Here is a 22485-nt window from a genome sequence, read left to right on the forward strand (position 1 = left end):
GTGCTATACTAGTTTATGCTGCACAAACCTGAGAACTCTGCTCTGCTCATGCCCGAAAACCTGAACTGCATCCCAGGACTCTGGCCTGAGCAGCCTCTGGACACTCTGCTGTGTCTCCTGCTGCACTCTTGCTGGACTCAAGTTCTCACTCTTGCGGTAACAGGAGGGATAGCTGCAGAAAGGTCTCCTCAGAGAAAGCAGAGATCAAGCCACAAGGTGGTGGTCTTTCCTCCATTCTGATTACTAAGACTAGAGGACCAAGTATTTCTACACCTTTATTTCTCCGTGTAAAGAGTAGGGAAAGGGATAAAATAAAAATGGCACAATTGACACACACAAAAAACATGGTTGGGGTTAGGAAAGGGTGGTGGTAAGTAGATGGGGGAGGGGTCCCCATTACAGCAGCAAAAGCCAGTGACCTAGGATGCTCCCATCTCTCCCAATATGGGTAGGAACAACCAGCCCTTCTTTTCAGGCTGCTGTCCTGCCCCAACTTGTACTGCCCCAGCCCCTTGGGAGGTGGACAGAGAAGTCTTCCCAGGCTACAGAGAGGAGGAACAGAACCGTGCTGGGGGAGGAGCCTGGGGTCAGACCATGCACAGGGAGTGACAGTCATTTACCCCCACCACCTCCCTAAGGGAGGCAACTTTGTGGGGATTGGAGGGTGGAACTAGAGGCTGGCACTGCTTCTTCTTCCAGCATCAGGCAAGAGAGAGAACTGGGGAAACAAGAACAATAGGTCTTAGAACCACATCACATTCTCCAACCATACTGCTGAGTGCTTCCCCATTCCCAGGAGCCCGCACACTGTGTAATCCACCCTCTGCCAGAGGCTCTACACTTAGGCTCTTACCAGTCAGAGCCTCCTGGGCAAAGTACTTGACATCCACATCCTGATCCTGGGTCAGCTTCTCCAGGATGGGCTTGACTTCACTCTGCAGGGTGCTGGAAAGTATGGGAAAAAGAAGATAATGAGCTAAGCCAGTTTGCCTCTGGTGTGTGTGGGGGGGTGTCCACAGGTAGGAAGAGAGCTCCTGTGTGGGTAAGTATCAAGACAGAAATACACCAAATCATAAGTCAGAATTTAGAACACAGAAACACACAGGCATACACATGAAAAATCCCTGATGCCTAGGCTTGGAATCAAACAGTTAAACAAGGAAAGCTCTTAGGCTAGCAAGTCCACACGTCTTGAAGCTGAACAGATTCCTTTAGTGACTGAATCCATGTTCACCGAAGTACGTGTGCCTAGTATGAATGCAAAGATATATCATTCTAGATTCTTGCCCAGACAAACCAAGACTAGAAGACAGGGCCAATAAATGGATGTGACAGGAAGATCCAAGGCTTCTTGGTTTTAAGGGGCTTAGAAATAGTATATACTCTCCATGTAAGGAAGACATGGAGGACCGGCCTATCCTGTAAGTAACGAGGGGCAGATCTCAGAGAAAGGCTGTGGAGCAATGATGAGACACACAGGCATCAAATGTTGGCAGACTGCTGCTCTACCCTTCACAGAGCCACTGCTGCACTCTCTTCTACCACCTAGAGTTGTTTTGCTTTTGTTGTTTGCTTGCTTGCATTGTTGTTTTTGGGAAGCAAATCTTACTATATAACTCTATATGATCTCAAGCTATGTACCCCATACTGGTCTACAACTCTTGACCCTCTTGCATCAACCACTAAAGTCTGCTGGGAATACAGGCAGCTGTGTACTATTGGGTCTGGCATTTTGCCTTTTTTCCCTGAATATATTTATTTATTCATTCATTCTCATATTCTCTCTCTCTCTCTTTCTCTCTCCCTCCCCCCCTTCTCCTTCCCTCTCCTCCTCTCTCGCTGTGTGTGTACACACTTATGTGAGTAAATGGGCACCATGTCTTCAGAAGCCAGAGCTGGGTATAGTTACCCTGGAACTAGAATTAAAAGCATATGTGATGTTAAGCACATATGCTGTGAGGTGAGTCCACGTCCTCTCAAAAGCAGTTGTGCTCTTGATCACTGAACCATTATCTCTCCAGCCCTATATTAACTATTTTAAACTCAATATAAATGGCTCATTTTCCTGGTTGTTGCTTCTTCTTCAATATGGTAACAAGACATCATCCATAATCATCAATGTTGCTGCTTAAAACAGGCATCTCTTATCTCATTACTGAGTGTTCTATCGTGTACCAGCATTTGGGTGATTCTCTCTCATGACTATTATATATAAGGCCACCACATTCTCAAGGTGTGGAGGGAGGAGCATTACTGAGTACTTATCTGTCTAAAAGCAAGGGCTGGCTCAGGGTCTACATCTAGCTAACTGCATTCTTCCAGATAAAATGCGCAGCCTTCTAAGCCATTAGCAGTTCAGGCATCCTAACTGTACCACAGTTCCCACTAGAATGATGTTCAGCAGAGTATTTCAGCTATAAACTATGCTGTCCTAACAGCCTACATGGCCTTACCACAGATGCACCACCTTACCACATGCTTATTGAGCCTGTGAAAATACTACTTTTAAATTAAGACAAAAAGCATAGGCTTCCTCATTCTTGTATTTTCACAAATACCATTTTGACTAACTACCCCCTCCTTCCTCTCTCTACCCTACTTGCACCTCTCAGCTTCCCATACTCCCACTTGAATGTCATATGCCATACTTCCCTCTAGGTCTTCTTCCACGTGTATTATTGGAATTCTTTATCTTCTTATATATAGGATACTCAAGGAGTTCTTTACACAGAAGCATCTCCACACTATCAGGTTAGCCTTCTGATACCCAGCTTTTCATTTACATGAAAGCCATCATATATATGTCTTCCTTTCACATCTTAGAGGGTCTATGCCCAACCCAAGACATGAAGACCTTCTACACTTCCTATGTTTTATTCATCATCCTGGTTCTAGCTCAAAAACTAATTTGTTTATGTTGGGGCAGAAATTTCGTTTGGGTTTACCTGGGCATCCAATTGATCCAGCAATTTTCTGAAGATAGACCTGTCCATCAAACTACATTGGTACCTACAGTTCCACACACGAGAGTGCTTTGTGTGCTCTAAAAAATGTTCCAGTGAGACACGAATATCCTTTCCCTGTTCCTTGCTGTTTCTTAATTGTGTGTCAGGTAGACTTGAGCTGCATAGCTTTGTTCTTTAGGATTCATGGACTAGCTAATCACTCTGCATTCCCAGGCTAGTTCCTACTAAAACTCTGCGGATATATGATGGTCTCATATTAAATATAAATTCAGGGCATGAAGACTATACAACATGTTTCCCAAGGCTTCTTGGGGCAGTGTTTAATAGTTTCACTAGAAATGTTAAGTATATTTCACTACATGTATTTTTTTGTTATGAATTTTCAACATAAGCACAGCGTTCTTTACATAGACAAAAACACTACATAAAAAATGGCTGATTTCATTTTCTAGTAATTTCTTGCTTTTATCTAGAACTATCACCATCTTCCTGTTTTCATTCTACTCTGGGGAAATGAATTCTTATTCTAAAACAGAGAAGACAGACTTTGTGGCTAGAAAAGAATAGGCAAGGGTCACAAAGCAGGAAAAAAAATCATACCCTGGGCTCTATCTTCAAATATCTAAGATGTTTAGAACAACCCTCAGACCTCACCTGTTATCAAGAATGGGTCCTATCTTCTGTAGTGACTTGGCCACATTGAAGCGGACGTTGGCGACTGGGTCCCCAGCCATACGAAGAACTGTAGGCAGCATATGCTTGGTGGTGATATCCTGGCCACAGACCTCAGACAATACCTGAAGACCAGTGAATGGCAGAGTATGATTATGCAAGGCTCACAGCTAAGTCCTCATATATCTTCTTCTGAAAATGCTACCTGGGTCATCATCAAGACCCAGGAGCAGCATGGAAGGATCTAAGTCCAGAAGCATCACTCTGGGGAGAGTTAACCTTATTGCAGTTCCAAAATCCCTAACACAGTCTTCACTGGGGATATCTCAGATATCTTTATATCTGGACTTCCATCATTCTCAGCATTTGAGAGTCTGGATTCCAAACCTCTGAAATGTTTCCTTCATACAGGAGTCTCAGAATTGTAGCAGAGGAAATAAGCAAAAATGTTTACTTTAAATTGTTTCTAATCCATGCTTTAGGATTTACATGTCACTAAACAGTATAAAAAGTAAGTACAATGCTATAGAAGCCCCCCAATCTTGGATCTCTCACCATGTTATCTTGGCCCCATGGAGACCTCCCTCATTAAATACTACAGATTCAGGTGCAAGCCTTCAGTCCTCAGAGACTCTTCTTTACTACCAAGTCGTGTTTCTATTCCCAAGCCAAACATTTGGGTAGACAAAGGGCCTTCCTCCACCTTCATTTCAGCAGAACTCCCATTCCCTGGGACCTACAGGCAGTTGGGGTGCTCACATTGATGCAGAAGAGTGTAGTCATTCGGTGCAAGTAGTTAGGGTCTCCAGACATAGCTAAGACCTTGGGAATGATAGTGGCATGAGCCCACTCCTTCCCAAACTTCTCCACTAGCTTCTTAAGGTTGCTGGTGGCAGCCTCACGGATAGCATAGACTGCAATGGAGACAGAGCAAGGGAGGTGATTCAAGGTAAAAGACTGACCAGGAAGGTGTAGCAGCTACACAAATTAACAAATTCAGCAAAACTAGAAAATAGCACTTGCTATGTTTTATTCCGTTTCTCTTTCTCATATAGCACCTTTTGGACACCACAGAGGCAGAGACTGTTTGCCTTATTATTCAGAAGGAATGACTGAGGCTCTGTTCATGAAAACTACATCTCAAGCTATTTAATGCATACTAATTAAAACTGCCTGGGAGAGAAAAACAGTAACTTTAAATTTTTTAACCACAAAAAAAAAAAAAAAACAAGGAATATGTTTCACAAGGGCTGAGAGGCCGTGGTAAGAAGTCTTCATGTTTTGGAATGTATATAAAGCTAAACGATGGGAAGAGACTGGGTATGGTACAGCAGACAAAGTAAAGAATTCAAACTCAGGTCTTCTGTATTCACCCATAACCTCAACCCCAGCCTACATTCCTCTATGGTTTCCTAACAGCAACATGTAAGCACTAACAGCAGAATGTCCTAGCTTATCTGTCTGTCTCTGGGGCTAACCTATCCTGCTGTGTTGCTGAGAGAACTTACCATGATCCACTAGCCAGGCCATACACAAAGAGTTTAGTTTCTCATCAAAAAATTCCACACCCTGCAGAGATAAATGACTGGTAAGAGCTTGAGGGGGTGAGAGTTAGGAGGGAAGGGAGGGTGGGGTCCCAGATAATCATGCGATTCTCAACCCCACATGAGCTGCTAGTGTTCGTGCTCTGACTAAACCCCATTCATCGGTTAAGAACCTAGTTCCAGAGTAGGGTCTGCCCTCCAGGGGCAGCTGTCACTGCCTACAAAGGGCAGCTCCAAATCCCTTGTTACAACAACACAGCCCTGGCAGTGGAGATATGACTGGACCCTACACTTATCACTTCATCGACAGCAAAACCCAGGTCCTCACTCACGAGCTGTCCAGCCAGCAGAGGCATGTACTCAATGATGGCCAGCCGCACTCGCCACTTGGCATCTTCGGCTAATTCCACGATGGCAGGAAGCAGGGACTGAGAGAGCTGTCGGATGCCAATCACCTCGTTCACACAATCCAAGTTGGAAATGATGTTCAACCGCACCTCAGGACACTTGGAAAGAAAATAGGAAGGTTGAGAGAACAGACTACATACAGTGACCCTAGAAAGGTGAGAGGAGCAGGCAAGAGCTCCTCTCTGGGTATTGTCCCGTAACACAAAATATCCACCTAAACTCAAGAGTAACTGAGGTTCTGCAAAGTGAAATGGGAGCCACTTGATAGGCTGAAAGAAATATCCAGTGTCTGGAACACGAAGGAGTGAATATGTTGGGCTTATTCTCTATCATTCTCATTTCTTCTCATGGAACCTCACACCTTGGGACACATCAGACAACTCTCTCAGGTGCCTGACTACAGGTATTGTGAATTCCGTTTACAATCTGAATGCATCCATTCACACTCGTTCCATAGGGCAGGGACATCTATGGGAATACAAGTGTGGAGCAGCCCCACATTGGCCACAAAAAGCACCTTCTCTAGAAAACCCAAAATGCAGACCCAAGAGCCTACTTTTTTCCCTTGTGGTTCTAGAAACTAAATCCAGAGCTGTGAACGTTAAGACTTTTCAACTGACTTTACATACTGTTTCTAAAGAATGACTTCTTGAGTAGGAATGGCCTATGAGGCATCTTTGACCCAGCCTGGTAAAGGGGACAAATCTGCATTCACCATCATAGAATTAGCCACTGTGTAATCTATCAAAGTACTCCATTAAAGAAGGCCAACGGACGGCAACACATTAGTCTGGCTTCCCAGGACCTCTGGCAACCTCTCTTATCTTTCCCTAGCACTGGCTATACTTCCTAACAGGAAGATGTCTTGCAGCTACAACACTTGCCCACAGATTCAAAGCCAATTCCCAAAACTGTTATCACAGTGACTTCTTTTGTTCTCTAGTCTAGACCACTTGCACAGGCAGGTATGGCAATCAGACTGGTTATGGCCATCAAAGCATGTAGAAGAAACAAGCTAGAGCCAGTTCAATGGGACTTCAGTGGGCCAGGAGACAAATTACAGCTGTGGCTTTAGACCAAGAAAGCCAGGCCAGCAAGGCCCGTCTCTCACAACAGGGCCAGTTGGAATGACGCGAGAGGACTAATCATAACTTACTGATGAAATGGTATTCTAGTCTCTACAGCACCTGAAGCTTTAAATCACGTCACACTTCTCCCAGTACCTACAGTTTCTGAGTGGAATTATGGGACAATTTATCCATCTGGTCCTCGCTATTGCCACACTCTGTAGGTCCCTAAGGATCACCATTGTCTTGGTCTTTGTTTATGTCCTCAACACTCAGGAAACAGATGAGTGCAAAATTAAGGGCACATGAAGCACTGTCTGACAAGAATGAGTGAACAAGCAGACATTTATGCCTGTCATCACTCAGCAAAGCAGCAAGTGTGGAGTGTGGTGCCAACATTTTATATTCTTGGACAATTTGATTGACTTTGGAAACCTTCTTACCACTCTTACCTCATCCTTCAGCTGAGCCAAGAAGAGGGGCAAAAGGTGTTCGATGGTGTTGTCTTTGCCCAGAATGGGAGAGAGGCCCATGATGACTGAAGCCAGTGCTGACTTGACATGTTGGTTGGCATCTGACACGAGCTCCTTCGGAAGAGAAGAAAGGAGGTAAGACAAGGTCAGAAATTCCGTTTAATGGCAACTGGCCACATAGACAGTATCCCTGATGCCCCAAGAAAACCACAGTCTTCTGCTTTTCACATAGGCAGGGCATCTCAGGGCTGCACTGTACTTATTCTCAACAAGTGATTGATTGTTATGTGAGCCCCAATCCCAGGCCCACTGTCCCATTCTCCAAAACACTGTGCATAAGGGGATTCTGGTCTCTGAGCAGTAAACACATCCTTTAGATCTTAGGGTCAGCAACAACCCTCAGATTTTGCCTACAGCCCAATCCATGACTGTTAAACAGTTACTGTATCCCAAAAGGAATGTAAACCTCTCCTGGATCTGACTGAACCTAAAACCAAATCTTCTCCCATCTCCAGCAGTTTGAAATCCTACCATCAAAATATTACCTTGATGCAGGGCAAGATCTGGGTCATGATCACATTCTCCCGGCAGTCGGCTGAGAGATTTTCACAGAACTCTGCGGGCAGGAACAGGAAGGTGCTGATGAGACCTGATGCTCTGTGCCCATTTCTGCCTCTAAGAAATCCACCCATCTAGTTGTGTTCTGGTTGCCAGCACCAACCTTTGACCTTGTGGGAGGCTGCGGCCCTCACCTCGGCCTCACAGTCCTTCATCAGGTTCTGGAAGGCAGGTACCAGATCTGTCTTGGTGATCTCAGGTCCTACTGCTTTCTGGAGCTGAACACAAAGAGAAGAAGAGCAGAACTTAAGAATCTGGCAGCCACTCAGGACTAAAGAGGCAAAAATGGAGATGAAAGCACCAGAATGAGGTTATGACACAGCACAAGAGACATAGTCCCAGCACGATGACACGACCAACCAGTGAAGTCATCACCTCTGATGATTTCTTCAGAAATAGAATGAGGGTTACAGGACATTCTCCACAGTATGTTTTCTACTTATTATTCAAGTTATTTGACGTTGGATGTCCCATTACCTAAACACAGTAAGTGGTTTCTGCTTTCACCTAACACGAAAATATGTAAACATACTTGTATTTTATTAAATTGGCTACAAGAAGTTGGCATCATTTTTACAATGAAAATGATTAAAAACAGTGAAGAGGAAAGCACATGCCAGTAACAAGGACGCAGCAAAAGAATGTAGATGACTCTGCTTTAACCTGGTTGTTGGAAGAACAGTTGGGAGTAGGAGGACCCTACTATTAAAAGAATAAAGAAGTAAACATCTTGCAGGGCTTTGTATTTATGAACATGTTTGCTGTGTATAATGGACAGACTATTATTATCATATCCCCTGAGCCCTGTCATCCAGCCTGCTTCCCTTGCAGATCAGAAGCCTACTTGCCTTTTCTGTGGTACTAAGCCCCCCAGGTACACATACATCTACATGGCCAGGTCTCAAACAACTTCACTAGATCCAGGAATACATTACTTAGGGCTGAGTCTTCCACGAGGAGTTCCTATCCATCATTTCTGCCCCTTTGTTCACTGAATCTCAGCATCCAGCCATGAATGCTGCTGCTTACTCTGTCTTTTCTACATTCTCTGTGCAGGCTTGTCTTTTTGCTCCAACATATTTGTTATCTAGTTGCCACTCCCTCATCCTCATAACATCCTCACAACTCCAGCTGGAGTACCACATACTCCTCTCAATGCCATCAAGAAAACAGAACAACATAGAACACACTCCATTAGAACTAACTTTTTTTTTTTTAAAGATTTATTCATTATACGTATGTGAGTACACTGTCACTCTCTTCAGACCCGTCAGAAAGGGCATTGGATTATATTAGAGATGGTTGTAAGCCAACATGTGGTTGCTCGGCTGGAAGAGCAGTCAGTCCTCTTAACCGCTGAGCCACTTCTCCAGCCCCCATCAGCACTTTTAATTGAGGATGACTTTTAGCCTGCTCCTTGAAGGCCAAGAATGTGTGCAATTAACTGACTCCAGAACCTTGACCAAAGGTAGTGCTAATAACTATGGACCTGGGAATATAGCACCAACAATAGAGCACTTAACTCTCAGTATAAGAAGGGGTGAGGGCATGGGGAGTGGAGTAGTGGAGGACATGCAGTTGGCTAAGAAAATTTGGATCTCAGTACAAACAGCACTTGTCCCTGATCTGACTAGCTTGTGATTGCTGACCAGTATCACTGGGGTTGTGTCTTTCTTAGGGAAGTAGTTAAGTTTAGGAGAAATGGTTTCATGGAGTTGGAACCTGGCTTCAGAATCACTCTCATCAGAGCACTCGGATTTGAATCACCCACCCAGGGGATTTGAATCACCCACCCAGGACTGGCTCTGGGAGATCACTGAGTTGCTCTTTAAGACTCAGGACTGTGCTATCCTTAAAAAAAGCATGTCAGCTCCTACATATTGCTCCCTCCTTCCCTCAGATAGCCTCAGTGTCCACATCTGTTGAACTATGCCAACTTACCTCTGTGAACTTGTCAGCCACCATGTAGCGAACACGCCAAGACTTGTCCTCAGCAGCCTGTCGCAATGTAGGCATCACTAAGGCCTCCAGGTCCTCCTGGGGCAGAAGCTGGGCAATATTCACACATGCCTCCACTGCCAGCAGCCGCACCGAGTCCTAGGGCAAACAGAAGGAGGGGTAGGGAAGGAAGAAGAGGCCCACTGAGCCTGAAGGGTACACCCTTTCCTAAGCTTGCTTGCATTGTGAGAGCTGATGACTGACTTACCTGCTCGTCAGAGGCCAGGTTAGAGAACATGGGAATGATCTCACTCTTGACATTGTCCAGCTCCAGTACCTTAGCAAATTCCCCCAGCTTGGAGGCAGCGGCCCGCCGCACCATGGGGGTGTCATCTGAGCATAGGTTCCTGAAGTACCTGGGATTGGAGGGAGGCCCCGACTTAGAATCCTGGAAAGCCCTAACAGTTGGTGTCACAGCACAGCACAGAGCACTGCTGGATCTGCAGTAAATTCTGGTGCTGACAATGGTGACTTTGTACAACTCATGACTTCTTTGTCTTCTCAGCTCTATAAATGGACCAACGGCAATAGCAAGTCCCCACACAGCTGACTTGAGGTCTCAGTCAAAGAGTACAACACAGTACTAACAACTGTTTAAAATGCGAGCGGCTCATTTTCCATATCAGGAGCAATTGCCTCATTAACAGACAAATGGGAGACTAATGGAGACATGCAGCATGTGTATATATATATCGCTATAACCCAGTTGTATAAAGTGACAACTCAGAAACTTCTGCTGAATAAGTCTGAGCAACCAGGCAGTCAGCAACTGAGGAGTCTAAACCTGGGGCATGCTGGAGATGACACCAAACACTATTTGTTGTGTTGTATTCTGGTCCAAGTCTACCATGTGTAACTAATGGCAGGAATAAATTTCCACGAAGGCAGACCAGGCAAATCCAGCCTTGATGTATGGTGTCCAGTGATCACTGTGAAAGACAAGCCCCTTTGAGGAGGGTTGAAGAGTAGGGAAACATCAAGGGTATTAGACATTAGGTCCCGGGAAGACCTAACGGGGCTGAGGCTTAGAGGAAGGTTAGGTAAGGTGATGGGAGTAAGAACTCACTGTCGAAGTTCCGCCTTCACAGCACTGGATACTCGGGGGTAGCAAACTGAGAAGAGACCACAGGCTGAGGTGCGGGAGGTGAACCAGTCTCCACCCGCCAGCCGTTTCACCAGAGGCACAAAGTGAGCCTCTAGATCAGAAGGTGAGTGCTCATGAGAGATGGCCCGCAAGGATTCTACTGCCTTGTCTCGGACTACTGTCTCTTCCACTGTGGCCAGTGACTCAAGGGGTGGCTGTGGTAAGAACACAAGGTTAGGAATCAGTGTTTTTCTTACTGTTTGAACCGTGCAATCCTACCCCATGGCCTGACCTGAGACTCCTCTGATCTCCCCCCTGCATTCTTGTGATAACAAGCTGCCTATAAGGATCTCTCAGGAGGCCCACGTGTGTGTAGCCCTCAATGTACAATAAACATTGATGATAGGGCTCCAACACCCATGAACTAGGTTTTAGGCAAGGCCACTGTATTGCTCACCTTTTTATCACTCCTTCTATATGAGTCTTGTAAAACAGTCTTAATACTGTCCTCATTAATCAAGGAACAGGTATTCTAGATGGTTCATCCATCAAGTGAACCTTCTAACCCAAAATGGTAGATGATACATCTTACCCAAACATCATGACCACAACACCTAACTGTGAATACTTATTATAGGCCAAGTGCCATGTGTAGGCATCTAAGTCAGTTATCAGAGGGGATTTCAGTGGTCTCTATTTTACATAGACAGAAAGGTCTGTACTCTTCAAAGTCATACCAATAAATAATAGAACCTTGCCTGACCCAAACTTACAAAAACCCTACAGGCAGAGTGGCCGAGTGCCACCGAGCGGTTAAGTATGCAGAATGGATGGCAACTATAGATTAAATGACACTACTGACTTGAATTAAGGTTACATCCAAAGGTTATCCATTGGGAGGTCATATCTAGCCTTTTTAAATCCTCTGCTTCTTGGTGACCATAGGCAGAACCACAGTTCTAACTCCAAGGTGGGGAAGACGATTAATAGACTTTGCAGCTTTCACTCACCAGCAGACAGTGCACATACTCAGGCCCTCCCACCAAAGTGGTGAAGGTTCCCAGCTGTTCAGCCAAGGCCAAGAGGACCTCATCTTCATCATAAATGGTGTCTGTGGGACAAAGACCAAGTCCATTAAAAACTCAAGACAAACTAGTAACCCGAGCTCCCAACAAACACACACCACTCAGCTTCTTCACTGTCAGCATCCCTATCTCCTAACCTGCCATTTCTCTTCATCTACCTGGTGAGAAGAGTAAGCCCAAGACCACATCGGCCTTTGTTGCCCCATGCTAGGTATGGGATGGTAGGTGAACAGCACAACTACTCTAACTCCAATTTCCTCTCAACAGGGACAAAAAAGAGCACATGTATGCAGCACAGGATGGTCAGTGGAGCTTTAAACATGCAGGGACTCACTTTCATGAACTATGTCTTAAGCCAGGAAATTGTTTTCTACCCTTTCGGGATTGGTTCAGCTACTGCTTCGTGCAGATTCCAAGAAGCATGTAGACTAGGTCAGATCCTGAACTCACTCTCTCCCCCTACTACAACGCTGATCACGCACTCCTACGAGGACCTTTGATCACCTGTGCCCAAGACTAGATTTGGTGTGCTCCAGATCCTGCCAGAGCTAGAATGGCATGTGAATGAATGAAGTGACAGGGAAACTAAGCATACTACCCAAACTCAAAGGCCTCTCTCTTTCAAGCCCTGCCTCTGCTGAGGGAAACGCTGACCTCTGGTGGAATGTACACTCACTTGCTGTTCATCAGCATTTTACCATTCTCCACCTTGGACCAGTCTGGGGCCTTTGTCCCTAGAAAACTAAGTTTGTGGATTTTCTCTCAAAAAACTAGCTGAGGAACTGGAGGTTAAGGGAACTGATTGTTCTTCCAGAGGTCCTGAGTTCAATTCCCAGCAACCACACGGTAGCTCACAATCATCTATCTTGGGATCTGATGCCCTTTTCTGAAGAGAGTGACAGAGTGCATACAGACATTTATGTTTAAAAATATATTTTAAAAATTATATATTTAAAAAATTAGCTGAATATTCTATAGGTATGAGCTCAGAGGCATTCAGCTTGTGATTTCTGAAACACTATTACTGTTCTGGAAATGTGTCTGCTACTTGCTGTTCTAAACAGTGTCTGAGCTCATAGCATAAGAAATCTGACATTACTTAGAATCCAAAAGCTCAAAAATAAATCTGTGTGAATCACAGTTCCTCTTGATCTTTGGTTGCCCACACTTCTAGGTTCCCATAGTTTGTCCTATCTGGATTATTTAAAAAAAGAAAAAAAATGCAATTTTCAAATAATACACCTGGGTAGCATTTTCCAACTAACTTAGTGAAGTGCTACAGTAACTCACACGCACTATGTGATTTCTGACATTACAATCAAAGGAAAACAAGACAGGCCTAAAACCTGGCCTTCTGACTACAGGGGCTTTGCTCTCAGATATTACCTTGCCAACATCTGCACCTCCTGTCACACACACTGTCTAGACACTCTGTCTATACTCACATTATGTTTCTGCATCTGATTTCCTCTGCATTTCATCATATCTACCTACAGGATTAAACCCCAGAGGCTCCATATGATACAGAATGCCAGTAAAAGGCAACCCTAGGTGGCTCTCCTGGTGTCCCTAATCCTGATAACCTTTTCACTTCACATTCATTCACTAGTCCTTTACACTGGTTATTATCAATTGCACAGTTCAAACCCCTCAGAATCCCCCACAACACAAAACACACAAAACACACACACACACACACACACACCCTACAAAACAGCCTTTCAACTAAGGAGCTGAGCCCCAGCAGTGGAGGGGATTCCCAGGTTCTCAGCAGGATAAGGCTACAGCAGCTCCTTTTAAACCCAGGGCTAATGGGCTTTTCCACTTGGACCAATTTTTCATGTAATTATTCTTCACAACACCCCACTACCCCAACTATCTCTGTCTCAGAATCCTAAATCTTTTGTGCATCTCTTATAGTTTATCAAAGGAAGACACTTGGCTTGGTACCATATGCTAATGTCAGATGCAGATACCTACTCTTGAGGCTGTGTGCAGTCAGACATGTATGCTTGTCAAGGCACTGAATCTCGAAAGGTCTCAGCTACCCATGTGTCAAATAAGCCTTGGCCTATCACTTCTTCCAGGTCATCTACAGGAGATGATCAAATACAAATCACTTCTGTCCATAAAGGCACTTAGAATCTTTAATTCCAACTCTAAGTAGACAGACGTGAGTATAGTAAGGGTGACATGAGAATAATGACAGAAAAAATTTAGTAAGGTGGCCCACACTGTGGCAGCCACTGTACTAAATAGCTGATGTGTACCTTCATACAATGGACTCGGTAAGAGCTAATTGAGCCTACTTACTACATGCCTTGCCCTGTCACTGGACCTTCACAGGAGCCTCAGTCTTCATTTAAGTTACAGAATCATGCCTATATTACCCATGAACCCTCTGAAGCAGGTCAATGTGAAATATCTTGCCCAAAGTCATATCACAGGAAGTCAGGAAAGCAGAGATGTGAAATCAGACCCCAATTCTACAAAATTAACTAATTCTGCTGACTATGGAACTTGAGTATAAAATTTCCCTTTGTCACATCCCAATGGAAAACTTCAATGGAAATAGTCACTTCATCTTTCTATGCCTCAGTTTCCTCATGTACAGATCAGCAAGAGTAGCATTCCCTGCTTTAAGGTGTTGCTTTCAGACTGAGATGAATGACACTGGAGATGGACATTTAAGAATATAGGCACCATTCTACTAGATAAGCTAACTCAGCAGCACAAAACAGGAGTCCAATGGACAGTTGGCATGTGACAACTATGTAATAAAAGTTAATGATTACTGCTCTTTAATGCCCAAATCAACAACAAAGGGTAGAGAAGATTATCTTAATTCTAGAGATGAAAAACTAATCGACTAAACTTATCTAAGGTCAACACTAACAATTGAAGCTGTGATTCAAGCTAGCTTCTATTACTTTGTCTTTAGAGGACTACACTTAGGCTCCTGTATAGTATTGTTTCATGACACTGTGGCATAGGGAAGACTTAAGATATATTAATGTACAGTGAGGAATCTTGATCACTTAGCAAGAAACACTCAACTGTCCTCCCTGCATCTGGGTCCCAGGAATGCTTACCTGTAAGGAAGGGCAGGAGCTCACTTCTGGTCCGTTCAACCCCAAGGGCCAAGGCAATGGTGGAGAGCTTCTTGATACTATTGAGACGAAGCTAATGAAAGGACAAAGAAAGGGAGGGAGAAAATTAGGGAGTTTGCATCCTGAGGAGTTCCATGGCCCTGAAACCATTGGACAATCCCTGGTCAACAGTAGATAGTAAAATCCAACTAAGCAATTCTGCGTTCCTAAAAAAATCATTTAACATTAGCAACGTTAGCAATGGAAGACAGAAGTTCCCCTGGGTCTTTCCAAATTTAGACTAAAACTGAACTGAACTCTATTCCCAACTGTTCCTCGTTGCTCCATTGCCCCACTACTACAGAGAACACCTGGGAGGTGGTAGCAGGAGAGAGCAGGCAGATCTTAATTCAAGGTCATCCTTGACTCCATACCAAGTTACAGGCCAGCCTCAGCTACAAAAACTTGCCTCAAAAAACAAATCAACAACCCAGGACTGGTGGCTTCCAGTGGTAACCAGAACTAGCCATCTACTATTACCTTCAGAACAAAACAGTTGTGCACAGTGGTGCACCTCTGTGATCTGAGCACTCAGAAGACTGAGACAGAAAGATTCTTGAGTATGAGGCCAGCTTGAACTACATATCAAACCACCGCACCTTATTGCTGCTCCTATAAGCAACACTAACTAAGGTGACTGTAAGTAGAAGACTGGGAGAAGAAGGGGATCAGTAGGAGTGGCCAGGGACAGAGTGAATCATGATCAAAACGCATCACATTGATGCAGGAGCATTTCATAATGAAACTCGTACTATGTATAATTGTATAATTAATACATGCCAGAAAAAACAAAACAAAAACAAAAAACAAGACAAAACAAAAAAACCCAAAACCCCAAAAAACCCAAGACTAGTATTTACAGTTCTAATCCCCTCTCCACCAGTTCAGTGTGCTGACCTACCATATAAAAGTATATATACTCAGTTTCCATTTAAGCATGTGCTTTTGCTTATGTTTCTGGCTACAAGCTTCCCCCTCACATAGACCGTAACAACCAGAATGTCTCTTGCCCAAAGCCATTCAAAGAAAGCCCCATCTTCCCCATACCTTACTACCCTCTAGTAGCCATAAATGATGTATCCTGATTGTAAACTATAAATACCATTTTAGAAAGGCTTCTGTCACATATCCTCGAGGAATGAATGCTGCAGTAGCCAAGAAGAATGCTAAAACCTTTCTGTTTCCCTCACCCAGGCAGTTACCAAATAGGATATATGGACCTTGATTTACAGCCAGCTAGGAAAGAAGCACAAGACCCAAGGCTTCCAACTGGAATCTGAAGGTTGGAGGACGTTCTTAGGGATCAGACTAGTAGGGGATGCTGCAGCATCAAGTGTTTGTTTGCTAGTAGAGAAATTATGCACTTTTTAGCATCATGGAGCTCTCCTGGATATTGGATCTTGTGGTGTGAGAGTAGAGGAAAAACAAGCAGTCTGTTCTTTCAACTACTGCACGTGCCACGTGCAGAACACACACGAGTACTAACATCTTGTCCTTGCAAATATGAAAGAGGTAGTAGTGAGGGTGAAGATGAAACCATCCTCAATTCAGAGTATATATGGGCAGACCTCCCTTGGAACCTCAGAGGATCCAGCCCCACTGACACCTTGATTTCGTATTTTTGGTGTTTAGGACATTGAGAGGATGCATTTGCTGTTTTAACTCACCCTGTTTGTAGTGATTTAATACAGCAGCCAACTGCCTGGCTAACACACACAACTGGTCTGTCTTTAAGTATTTATATTCCAGGTTCTCACTTAATTGTCTCTGCCCTATCAATATATGTGTGACCATGCCTCTCCATCACACAAAACTGAGGCACAGAAAAGAGACGCTAAGCTACAACAGCACTGACAGATGACTGTGGCAACCTCCCTGTCTGTTTCTCTCTATAAGGTGCTTTTTTTTCTATCAAGCTCCAGAGCTGTGTCAAGAATGTAATGAGATGTGAAGACAATGTCTGAGAAATTATAAACTGAATTATCCCACGGGGAACCCTCTTAGTGGAAGGAAAAAGAGAACACAAAAGACTGAGGGAGAGGTAGAAGAGGAATAGACTCGCTATCAGCTCTCTTTTCAGGCCCCAGACAACTAGTAAGATGTCTAGAAGAGACCTTGATCTTGGAAAAATATGGCTCTTGAATCAGGGGATTTACAGGGTGTCTGGGCTCACAGACAATGCTGAGAATCTGATAAAATGCTATGTTGATATTTGTACCTGAGTACAGCTGCCTGTATCCCCAGCACTTGGAAGGCTATGGCAGGAGCATTATGTGTTCCAGGTCAGCCAGGGCTACAAAACAATACCTTAACTCAAAACAAACAAAAAAAATGGGGCTGCAAAACAATACCTTAACTCAAAACAAACAAACAAAATGCTTTCATTCGATGTCACCACGTCTTCTGGAACAGTGGAAGGACCAAAGAGGCAACAAATCTCATTTTGATAGTAAAAAGATCTCAAGATGAAGTACCAACCCCGACTCTCCCAAAATTTTATTTTCACTCTAACTATAAAATATGCAGAGACCTATAAGGTTTAAATATAGATATAGACATATCAAATATTAACAATCCCTAGATGCTGGCAGTTAGCTTGCAGGTGCTCAGTGCACTGTTGATACCAAGAAAAACTTGTTCTTTAAATTGCTGGTAAATGTTCCCAGCCTCACAGGCCAGTCTCTGAATCACTCAACTTGTGCTAACAGCACAACAGCTGTGATGGGAAGGAACCATTATGTAAACAAACTAACATGGCTTTTATTCCAGCAAAGCTTTACTTAATAAAGCTACTGGCTTTTACTTGCAAGAGCTGGCTGTGGGTGGATATGGTACTAAGGCTGTATTTTGCTGACCTATGTACTAGTTTTTCAACATCCTTGCCTCAATTTTTTACATGCTTGTGCCTGTCTCCCAGCTGGACTATGGGAAATGCAAGAGCCAGGGTGACAATGGGTGAGCAGTGAGCAGCAGCCCTAAGGACAATGGATGGTATCAGGGAGCAACCACCATTCCATTCATAATCTTCATGCCAGTAATAATAGCATGCATCATCTACAGATTGTTTCCTGTATGCTCAGGTAGTTTATTCGAAGTCTGATCTGAGGTCTTGTAGAAAAAAAGTGAAGATGCTGATGCTAAACAACAGGCACTTGATGAAAATCGATGGATTCTCAAGTAGAACCTAAGCAGTCTGACTATCTAAACGGTCATTGTGGAAATACGTCTAGGAGTTTGAATCCCTAACACCAAGCTTCCTGTTCGTTTGTGGGTCGTTCTTCTACTCTACTTTTGATTTTGTCAACAGTGTGCATTGTTTTCTTCAGGAAGATGGCACTGTGAATGTTGGAGTAAAGTGGCAGAAAGCTGCATAGCCCTGTTACCTAATTCTAGGCTATGCTGTCATGATGTCATCTTCACCCAGCAAGACCTCTGACAGACTTCTGATCTCCAGAAACATATAATAAAATTTTATGTTGTTTTATATTAACTTTATAGTGACTTGTTACTGAATCCTGACAAAACTGGAACACTGACCAAAGCCAAACGAGCTCCTTATTGTCTCTGGGTGAACATTTCATCCGACAGCTTCCCTCAACCTTAGCACTAGAATCTTTTTTTTTTTTTTTTTAAAGAAGGACATTTTTGTTTCCTACAAAGGATGTCCTATATACTGCATTCATGTTTAACGGCATTCATGACTTCAACCTACTAAAAGCAGCAACAATCTCCCAGTTGTGACAACCCAACCATCCCTAGAGATTACTAAACATCCTTGGAGGCAAAAAACTAGAACTATAGCCATTGTGAATACACACACACACACACACACACACACACACACACACAGTCTTTCTGGAATCATCTCCAACTCTTTACATCCTGGAAGGAGCCTCCCTTGACTGGCCTAATTCCTAACCCAACTGACTGGATGTTACACACTCTGCCTAGAATCTAATGGTTCCTTCACAAGCAGGTACTGTTTAAAATTTCAACAAGACTTTCCCATACTTCCTTTAATATTGTATCCTACAGTTCTTATTTTGTCTTTAGTATTTTCCATAGTCAACATAATACCCATTTATCTGTTACCACTCACTAAAAGTTTAATTCCTTTAAGGCAAATTTTGTCCTTTTGCTCCCAGCTGTCTACAACTATCTAGATCACCACTCTGAAGAAATGCCCAACAAACATTTGCTGACTCATTATTTCAACATTGACAAGTCTCATCATTTCTTATATGTGGTAATATGCAGATTTAGTTCCGTTTACCTGTTTCACACCTAGCCTTTGTACATAAACAAGACTGTTTCTTTGTTGATACAGTGTCACTATGTAGACCAAGCTAGCTTTGACACTGCCTTTGCCTCCTGAGTGCTGGGATTACTAGCATGCACCACTACACCAGACTCTGGTCTCCTTTATGACCCAAACAACATTCCTTATACTTTGCATTTGTTTACAGAGCACACGCAAATATATTCAAACAGTATGCCCAAAACAAGATTATTATTCCCATTTATCAGAAGAGAAACACAGACTGCCTGAGTCAATTTGCAAGAAATGCAAGACCCAGGAGTGGCCAACAATGGAACCTGACTCAAATACGTAAGATTTAATGGATAAGCCCCGAGGCTCAGGAAGTTCGAGTGCAGCCATGAACAACAATTCCTATATAAAAGGAAAAGTAGAACAGTGCCACAATAGCCACACCTCCAAAATAATAGCTAACATTTATGGAGCCTTTACAAACAGCCAGTTTTATTTTACTACTTTTCCTCAGCCACCAAGGGAAACTAGGGCTATTATTAGCTGGTATTTGTAGAAAACAGAAGCCAGGGGCAATGAAATAATGTGTGCACAAGGTCAATTTCAGGTGAGAGTATATGGCCTTGAGGTCAGACCTCTGTTTCAAACCCACAGAGTCCGACGATTCAGGGACCCTGGTTCATTCTTCTCCCATGAATCATAACTATTAACTCGCTTGGCAGGCCGGCCTAGGACAAGGTTGGAGAACAGGTGGGTCTTCTGTGCACGTGACTCATCCCAGTTATGGCTAGTTTAATCTCTGGAGAGGATACTTTCACGGTCTCCTTCCTCCTCCTTCAGGAGATCTACCCCAAAATGCAAGGCGGAGGTCGGTGAAAAATGGATAGAAATCCTGGTACCAGTCCCCACTCGTTCCAGTTAAAACAAACAAAAACACTAAAAGCGATGGGAATTCTACCCTGGTCTCCAGGACCCCTGTGGGCTTCTCCTACACTGCAGGTCACGCGCCCCCGCCGATTCCCTGCAAGGAGCCATTCTGAGTCGGCCGCCAATCACCGACTGGCAGGCGGCAGAGACCGCCACCCTATCTCGGGCCGCCCAGGCCCAGATCTGGGACGGCCGCGCGCACTCAGGTAGGACCCTCGAGGCTTGCCCTACGCTTGGCCGGGCACCCAATGAAGGCTGCCATCTCATCGAACCTTGCCATCAAGAAAGATGAGACCTGAATTCTGATTGGCCACGTCTGCTTTCCGCCACTCCCGGAGAACACAGAGCCATCGCTCCCACATTCCGCGAAGATCCCAGTCCCCAGTCTCCCCCACACACTCTAACGGAAGGATCCCCGCACCTGAACGTCCTCATTGCGGAGTTCATCTATGAGCACCGCAATAGGGTAGAGCGAATCGTCGCCATCGGCAGCTGCCATCTTGGCTCCCTGGCGTTTCTATCAGGCAGTGGCGAGCTCCGGGCGGAATCCAGGCTCGGGCGGGGCGGCGCCAGGGAAGGGACGCAAAGCGGACGTGGGGGCGCCCGAGCCGCGCTACAGGGGCTGTCCCGCCGCCATTGCCGCACAAGCTCGCGTCTGTTTGGTCTGAACCAACCAAGTCCCGCCTACTTCTCATTCACCATTGGCCGGACGAATCAGATGTTTTTCCGCAGGAGGAGGCGGAAGCGGAAGTGAAGTATCTTAGTGACCAAGATTGTGCCCGCCTACGTCGCTGCTAGCAACTACGGGAACAAGCAGGTCTAGCTACCAATGAGAGTCGAGGGTGGGTGGTAGCCAAGATGGCCCCTTGGGGAGACGCGGAGAGGATTTAAACCGGAGACTGGGGCGCTATGCGTGACGTAATGAAGGACAGGCTTGTTTGGCTGTGTTTCTGTGGCTGTTATATCGGTCTCTGTGGGGAAGGGACTCCTAAGTAGGGAGATTTGCCTTGCTTGGTTTATAGGACGAGGTTCAGGGGCCGGTGGCGTTCAAGGCTTTGTTAGCCGCCCCCCCCAACCCCCTTTACACTTAAGAAATAGAGCGGCCAGAGCGAGTCTGTATCCTGCTGAGGAGCTTCTAGGTAGCTAGTAAGAAATGAACGAGGTCGAAAGTATTTAAGGATGGACTCCTGCCTCATAATGAACTTGGGCGCCAAACCCTATAACCCTCTTACAAGGCTAATATAAAAGTATCACAAACCTTTCTCTTTAAGATTAAAAATATGGAAGGGAAGACGGTGAACATAGGGTATGTTAAAGCGTATTAAGGTCGTTAAAGCGTGGCTATTTTTATACTTGATTTTTGTTTTTTTCCTTTTTCAACTCCCTTCTCCCCCCATCATCTTCCTTCCTGCCAATAAGGCCATTCCTCCCTTCTCCCCTCTTCGTCTCCAATCAAAGAGAAAATTAAGAAGAAAACATCCTCACAGAGAGTGGAAACAGAAAAAAACACCCTCACAGTGAGTGGGTGTTCCTAATCAGTGCTTATTTGAGAATCATGCATCTCTGGCCCTGAATGGGAAGGTCTTATGATAAAGAACGAAAGGCATAGCCATGTGAGAAAGTGCACATGCTTTCAATCATGAAACTTTAGTCGTTTTTGTGAGATTGACATCATCTTGGTCTACATAGAGACCTTCATGCCACTGAGAGCTATATGGTGTAACTCTCAAAAGCCATGCCATCGCCCCATCGCATAAGAGTTAATCAAACTGGTCTGTCCTAGAAATTTCTGTCTATACTCTACCTCACTATGGAGTTTGGCACAGTGGTACCATTCATTGTTCATTCTTTGTGAGTGTATTTTCTTTATGATTTCTCTTGCCATTGTTCAGTTTCTTCCCTTATTCTATATGAACTATTTCTTCTATTACTGTACTTTATATGTTTCGTCTGAAATCAGTCAACAGAAGACACAGGAACTGGAGAGCTCAGGGAAGGCTATGGAGGGGTGCTCCAAACAGTGCTTTCATGGAAACTTTTTTTGATTTGACAGCTCTTCATGGAAAAAACATCCCTTTGTCTGTTTCCTCTCCTTTCAGACAGTAAAGTTTTCAAATTTCATTTTGAACTTCCCTAGGTTAAACATTGTAGGAAGCACTGGATTTATTAACAAGCACAAGACGAGGGTAAATTTAATTAGTTAATACAAAATTGTAATTGATAC

At 44.3% G+C, this 22485-nt stretch overlaps 1 protein-coding gene across 1 annotated transcript; it reads right to left on the reverse strand.

The window, feature by feature from the left end:
- Positions 1–258: 258 nt before the first annotated feature.
- Ppp2r1a (protein phosphatase 2 scaffold subunit Aalpha) lies at positions 259–20816 on the reverse strand. Its single transcript, XM_028778169.1, has 15 exons — positions 20683–20816; positions 15008–15098; positions 11841–11941; positions 10813–11045; positions 9955–10102; positions 9690–9845; positions 7852–7966; positions 7676–7746; positions 7110–7244; positions 5515–5688; positions 5147–5207; positions 4398–4552; positions 3621–3763; positions 854–945; positions 259–718 (listed from the first exon to the last, which is right to left on the reverse strand). The coding sequence occupies exons 1-15, from the start codon at positions 20758–20760 to the stop codon at positions 702–704; spliced, it is 1770 nt and encodes a 589-aa protein (XP_028634002.1). The 5' UTR covers positions 20761–20816; the 3' UTR covers positions 259–701.
- Between the last annotated feature and the right edge of the window lie 1669 nt (positions 20817–22485).

This window comes from Grammomys surdaster, unplaced genomic scaffold, assembly GCF_004785775.1.
Source record: "Grammomys surdaster isolate TR1022 unplaced genomic scaffold, NIH_TR_1.0 327, whole genome shotgun sequence".
NCBI classification, from domain to species: domain Eukaryota; kingdom Metazoa; phylum Chordata; class Mammalia; order Rodentia; family Muridae; genus Grammomys; species Grammomys surdaster.